Raw genomic sequence first — 6,605 nt, forward strand, 5'->3', positions numbered from 1 at the left:
AAAGACACTTCCATTCACCCTATTCATACCCCTCAATATTTTATAAACTTCTATCAGGTCACCTCTCAAACTCCTACACTCCTGTGAAAAAATGACCCAGCCGATCCAGCCTTTCTTTCTAACTCAAACCTTACATACTTGGAAACATCCTGGTAAATCTTTTCTCTACCCTCTCTAGCTTAATAATATCATGCTGTCGGGGAATAGAAGATTTCCAATTTGAACAAGCACACCCAGATCTGATAAGAGCGACAGCATTAACACTGTGTAATTCTACAATGCAGAAAACAATGTGGCTGCTCCCATAACAAGTACTTTTCATGCCTTGCTGTTGTGGTCCAGAGTGTGTGGTTGGAATCTAGTCCATAATTCACCGCCAACCACCTATATAATCAACCAGAAGAGTCTGCAAACAAAGCAAATGGCTATCACAGAGCAAATCACAGCCACAAATTCTAAAGCACAGATAAATGCAGAAGAATCCCACAATAAACAAAGCAGACTGAAATCATCACTGACGAAGCATGAAGATACATCCAAAACCACGTGTAAAATGGGATTGGGAGTGAGGCAGCGAAGGGAATGCTGAGCAACATGCTCCAATTTCACAAATCACTCTGAAAATGCATCAGTATGATAGGTTTTTCATTTCAGCCATCCTGTGAGCTCCTTCAGAGATGGCTAACCTCAGGCTAGATTTATTGCCACTAATCCCGGAATAGTCTGAAATCTAATCCTTCATTGCCAACTTGAACCTTGGACAGAATTTTGTTCTGTTTGGATTTGAATCCAGTTCTTTGAAATGGAAGGACAGTGCAAACCCCCGTGTTATCTAGATTTCCTTCCACTTTCATTTTAAATAATGTAAAACTTGGGAAAGATGATCCCTAGTGGCAATGTCACCAGACTAATAATCCAGAGGCCCAGACTACTGCTTTGGGGACATTGTTTCAAGTCATAACACAGCAGCTGATATTTATTAATTACATTTTAATTCTCTGGATCCAAAAATCAGTTTCGATGACTGTGGACTGTTGTCGATTGTCATAAAAACCTCAATAATTTGTTAAAGCCCCTTCTGGAGTAAGGAAGAAAATTTGCCATCCTTACCTGGTCTGCACGACATGTGACTCCAAACTTACAGCTATATGGTACATTCTTAACAGCCTTAAGTGGCTGAGCAAGGTGCTCAGTTCAAGGGAAATTAGGGATGAACAACAAATGATGGCCTTGTCAGTGATGCCCACATCCCATGAAACAATGAAAAAAAAACAAGATTCATAAAGCAGTAGACTGTACAATGCCAAAGCAAAGAATAATTCCTCACCTCAATAACCTCTGCCAATATTGCATCCAGTGTTTTCAAAACTGATTCAGCCACAATCCTTTTAACCTGGGAGAAGAAATATAGAAACTTTTTTCAGTCATAACTCTAAGAATGAGTGACTGAACAATAACATACGTGAGTGTCTGAGAGTGTGCAGGAGTGGGGCGGTGAGTGGGAACGCACGCAGACGGCGCGTGAGAGCATGCATGCATGCATGGGGGGCAAAAGTGCACAGGGGTTGGAGCAGGCTTGTGAGAGCACGAGCGAATCAGAGAGTGCCAGCGAAACAGAGAGCAAATGAACGAATTCGAGAAACCATTATCATTTGAAACTTCTTAACTACCCTCTGAAATGGTCTAGCAAGCCACTCAGGTGTAAATGCTATCAAGTTCCAAACAAGATACAAAACCGGATGGACCACCTGGCACCAGCAAAAAACAACGGCAGAAACAGCCCTGTCGACCCCAAGCCTCCTTACCAGGATCTGGGGGCTAGTGCCAAAATTGGGAGAGCTGTCTCACAGACTAGTCAAATAACAGCCTGACATTGTCATACTCATGGAATCATACCTTACCAATAATGTCCCAGACACCACCATCACCATCCCTGGATTGGTCCTGTCCCACAAGCAGGACAGACCCAGCAAAGATGGCACCACAGTGGTATACAATCAGGCTCCAGACACTCTGAAATCTCATGGCATCAGGTCAAAGAAGGGCAAGGAAACCTCTTGCTGATTACCACCTACTGACCTTCCTTGGTTAATGACTCTGTGCTCCTCAACAACATTTGAAGGAAGGACCAAGGGCTGTAAGGGCACAGAACGTATTGTGGGTGGGGGTTTTCAAATCCACAATCAAAAAGGACTCGGCAGCAGTACTACTGATTAAGATGGTTGGATGCTAAAGGACATTGCTGCTAGACTGGGTCTACAGGAAGTGATGAGGGAACCAACAAAACGGAAAAACACATTTAACCTCATCCTAACAATGTGCCTTTTGCAGATGCACCTGTCCATGACAGTATGGATAAGAGTGACCACTGCACCTTCACACAGAGAATACCTTCCATCATGTTGTACGGGACTATCATCGTGCTAAATGGTGATGGATCAAGCAGCTCATGACAGGGAATCAGTGAGGATTTGTATTTTTCTTCTTTGTCAAGTTGATTTTAAGTTGTAAACTTAATTCAATTTTATTCTGGAGTGTTCCTCCAATAAAACCAAGAGAAACATGGGAAGTAATCCACCATTGATTTTTCTGGTGCTCAAAATAGGCAGCTGTCACAGATGGACATTAGGCCAAAGTGCAGCATTCAGGTTAAACAGTGCTGAAAGTAAGGTTAATAATTGGATATGCTGACATAATTCACCCCTTTCCAAATTCATAACATAATTATGTACTTGTACTTGCAAATTCTTATATTCACATGTCTGGGAAAAATTTGTTACCATGTAGATACTAGTGCTGACACATCAGCTGCTCGTGCACACTTACAGCATGATGCGTTTACACTGGTATTACACATGTTGAACTAGGATTTCACAATAGAAAAACCGTCAGGAAGTTAAGGCTTTATATAATGAAGTTGTGAAGCACAAATACAGAAGTAATCAGTCCTTGACAAAAAAAAAAATACAATGGCCTATGTTTGAAACATGAAGAGAAGTAGAAAGTGCACTATAGTGGAAAGAGAGGTTTGAAAGCGGTCATCAAAATTCAAGAACATACATACCATTTGGAGTAGCTGTCGGAGGTATTCTAGTGGAATATGAAATTCTTTTGTACTGCAGCCAGTGAACAGTGGGGAGACAGAAAAACTTGAGCTAATAGTAGAAAAGTAATATTGAGGATCCACGGTACTGCCATCAGGGAGATATGAACCTAAAGCACAAAAGGCCAAGATTCTCGATTAAACAGGAGAACAGAATCTAAACTTTTCCAAGAACCATCAAACTACAGCACAGGAGGAGGCTGAACAGTCATTCATGTCTCTGCTGGTTCTTTGTTAATCATCATTTTGTATTACTGCCCCTCAGCCACAGTTACCCAACCAAAGGAAATAGATATTTCCCTATCCACTACACTAAAATTCTTCACATTAAAAAAAAAAAAATAAAAAAAGTTAAAAAAATCGCTAAAATTCTTCCCAGCCCCAATATCTCAAATCTCTTATGCAGTTTCCTAGTCATTTCCTGCTGAATATCATCTGAGGCTTTAACATCCTTTCCGTAATAGGGCCCAAACAATGATATTGTGTCTTTGGTGGCCTAACTAATGCAACATATACTTATTCAAAACATTATATTTCCTGTCCATTTACTCCATCCATCAGTAGTGTCACTTCCTACTTCCTACTAAATTTTACTTGAGACCCATTGTTAAATACCCTCTCATAATCCATACAAGAATACATTATACTGAATACCCTCCCTCTATCCTTCAAAGAAACACTTTTACTTGTTCAACATTTGTCCAAACAAATTTTGTTCACTTACCTCTGTTTGCTCGTGTTTGAAATATTCAGTAATTTTATCTCAAATCATATGATTGCATAGGCACACATTCATTGACACTGTGCTTCTATAATATAATATTCAGCACATTTTAAATTACTGCGGGTTTATTCAAAAATGCCCTGATGTAACCTGTGCAACAGCAGAGATCCAACACTTTACCTTCAAAATAGTGCAAATTGGTCCCTCCAGGTGAACAAGGAGCTGCAGTTGTGCGTTCAGGGCTTGCCTGCAGTATTAAAGAAAAAGAATGATGATGTGCAAAAACGGCAAAGTTTGGTACTCAACTGAAGCAACAGCAATGACAACCTCGTTAACAGCAGCGGATTCAGAATTTGAGAGAGATTAAACTCAGTGGGTGAAAATAAACTTCAGGATTAAGCAGCATGCATACCAAAACGAGTTAGCAAAATAAAGCTATTTCTAAATTTATTTTTCTCTGAAAATCTCTTTTCTTTCCCAATGTAAATTCTAATTTAACAGTATGTTTTTTTTTCTTGTAAGAGACAAAAATTGTTTCAAAATGAGGCTTGGCATATATTTTGCAACTTAAAGAACTTTGCAAATTTTAAGTTATTTTACCCACACTCCTAAATTTAATAATGAGGCAGCAATGTCAGCTTTCAGAAACTTAATGCTCCTAGCAAACAATAAAATTGAAGTTTGGTTTTAACCTGGGAAACGCTGGACACACTGCAGGTTTTGTGCCGTAAACTATCACACGACTGGCAGGCAGTCAGAAGGGAGCTGGGTAGGATTGATCGAAAATCATTGAAAGAACGCCGTCTCAGTCCATCCATCTCATGTGGAGCTTTAAGTGATTGCGGTGTTATTTTCGGAAACAGTTTTGAAAGAAGAGATTCGTCTGCGTTACTGTAACGTCCAAATGCTCTACCAATTCCAATCAAGCAAGGCACTGCATACCTGCACAGGTTTTCTGCACAAAGACAAAACCTGTTGATATAGAGCAAGCTGACAGAATACAGGCATTGAACTGGATACTTACAATTAGTGCTTTCGCAATGACACAATACAAAAATGTACATTTCAACAAAATCCTTTCATACTATCTCCAGCATGTGGAAACTGAACTGGTAGATATGACACCAAGATAAAAATACAGTTTTAGCCTTTGAAATATTGCCCTAGTCTAAGTGCAATTATAGCTAATACACAGAAAATTAATGCAAACTGATCCATAATCTCAGGAGTGACCTTCTTAGTTCTTGAGCAGTTCTTCCCTTAAGCCTACAAGTTCAAACCACCTATCATTATCCTTACCAAGGTTCTGGGACAAAAGACACCTGGATCCTCTTTTCAAACCAAAATTCATCCAATCCATTAAAAAAATGCCTGCTACAGCTTTTTGATGCATTGCTGGTAATCTGTGTAGTACTCCATCATCCGATTACTAAAAACGGTGTCAAAACTTATTTTCATCTCACACTCTTAACTTTGTCTCTGCCATTATATCCTACATTTCACTGAACCATGGTTCTGAATCCAAGTTTTCAGTTCCAGTCCACAACTCGGTTTAGTAATTTCTTCACTAAAACGTCAACCAAGATCCTGTATTTTCAGAGCAGTACATAAATACCTTTATCCTGAGTCTGAGGCGCTAGACACATCCCCAGCAGAACCTCCATGACATCCAGTATAGCCTCCAGAACCTGTAAAATTATTTTTTCAAAAATCAAATATGACAAAATTCAATATCTTGAGATGCAAACTTATACATTTGAGATTTGTAGTGTAAAGGGATTTTTAAAAAATATATTTTCAAGGGATGGGCCTAACCCGACCTACCTTTGAACTGAATGGCTTTTCTAGTCATTTCAGAGAGAATGTAGGAATCAACGTCAATGTTGCAGGCCTGCAGTCACAAGTAAGTCAGACCAGAGCAGCATGGCAGATTACCTTCCCATTAGAAAACTAGATAGGTTTTTGTAGCAATCAATGGCAGTTTTGGGTCTTCAATAATTCACGTATTTGATTTTTAAATTCCATCAGCTGCTGTAAATTACTAGCCCAGTGACAATACCACTACCTTCTCCCTCTAATCATCACAGTACTACAGAACCACCAAGCAAAACAAACAGTTTCTTAAGACATGCAGTCATAGAAGAGGAACTTGAAAACGTGAAGTATTACTTCCACCTGCTAAAGATAATAACTCTTTTCTTCAAGGCGGTTTATATCAATTAAATTGTAACAATAAATGCCATCCATTTCAAATTGGAACTCTTAAAATGAAGCAAATCACCATATAGTCTCAACTACTCATTACTAGGATTTGTGACATTTGTAACAAATCATTTTTCTGAAATATTGAATAATGCCTTACCTGTACCCTTAACGTAGGGTCCCTTTGGGCTACGTCAAAAAGTAGTGTCACCAAACAGAAACTGAAATTTTCAGCAACAGGAAGTTTTCCTGCAAGGTTGAAAAATGAATTAAAAAATTATAAATTGCAAATATTTGTCCTTGTACACACCTCCCCATCCTGTCAACACAACTGATATAATGGACTGCAACGGTGCAGGAAGGCAACTCACCACCACCTTCTCAAAGGCAACTAGGGATGGGCACTAAGTGCTGATCCAACCAGCAACACCCATATCCTGAAAATTAATTGAAAAAAATTTAAGCTGGATCCTCAGCAACTTGCCATTCTATGCCATCAACTTGTGGTGTTGATACTCCAACATACTGGGCACAATGTGCAAAGTCCTTCACTGACATTAATAAGACTAAGGCTGA

The 6,605-nt window shown here is 39.3% G+C and overlaps 1 protein-coding gene across 2 annotated transcripts in view; it reads right to left on the reverse strand.

Moving 5' to 3' along the window:
* The window catches only part of pi4kaa (phosphatidylinositol 4-kinase, catalytic, alpha a), a 97,769-nt gene extending 91,495 nt beyond the window's left edge, over positions 1-6,274 (reverse strand). For both annotated transcript variants that reach the window (XM_048611596.1, XM_048611595.1), the window contains exons 1-6: positions 6,190-6,274; positions 5,443-5,515; positions 4,520-4,782; positions 4,008-4,074; positions 3,065-3,213; positions 1,328-1,393 (exon numbers count right to left, since the gene is read on the reverse strand). In XM_048611596.1, the coding sequence (XP_048467553.1) occupies positions 1,328-1,393; positions 3,065-3,213; positions 4,008-4,074; positions 4,520-4,782; positions 5,443-5,491 (594 nt within the window). In that variant the 5' untranslated portion in view covers positions 5,492-5,515; positions 6,190-6,274. The remainder of the gene's footprint in view (positions 1-1,327; positions 1,394-3,064; positions 3,214-4,007; positions 4,075-4,519; positions 4,783-5,442; positions 5,516-6,189) is intronic.
* Positions 6,275-6,605: the final 331 nt, after the last annotated feature.

Source organism: Rhincodon typus, chromosome 24, assembly GCF_021869965.1.
Source record: "Rhincodon typus isolate 14 chromosome 24, sRhiTyp1.1, whole genome shotgun sequence".
Classification (NCBI taxonomy): Eukaryota; Metazoa; Chordata; class Chondrichthyes; order Orectolobiformes; family Rhincodontidae; genus Rhincodon; species Rhincodon typus.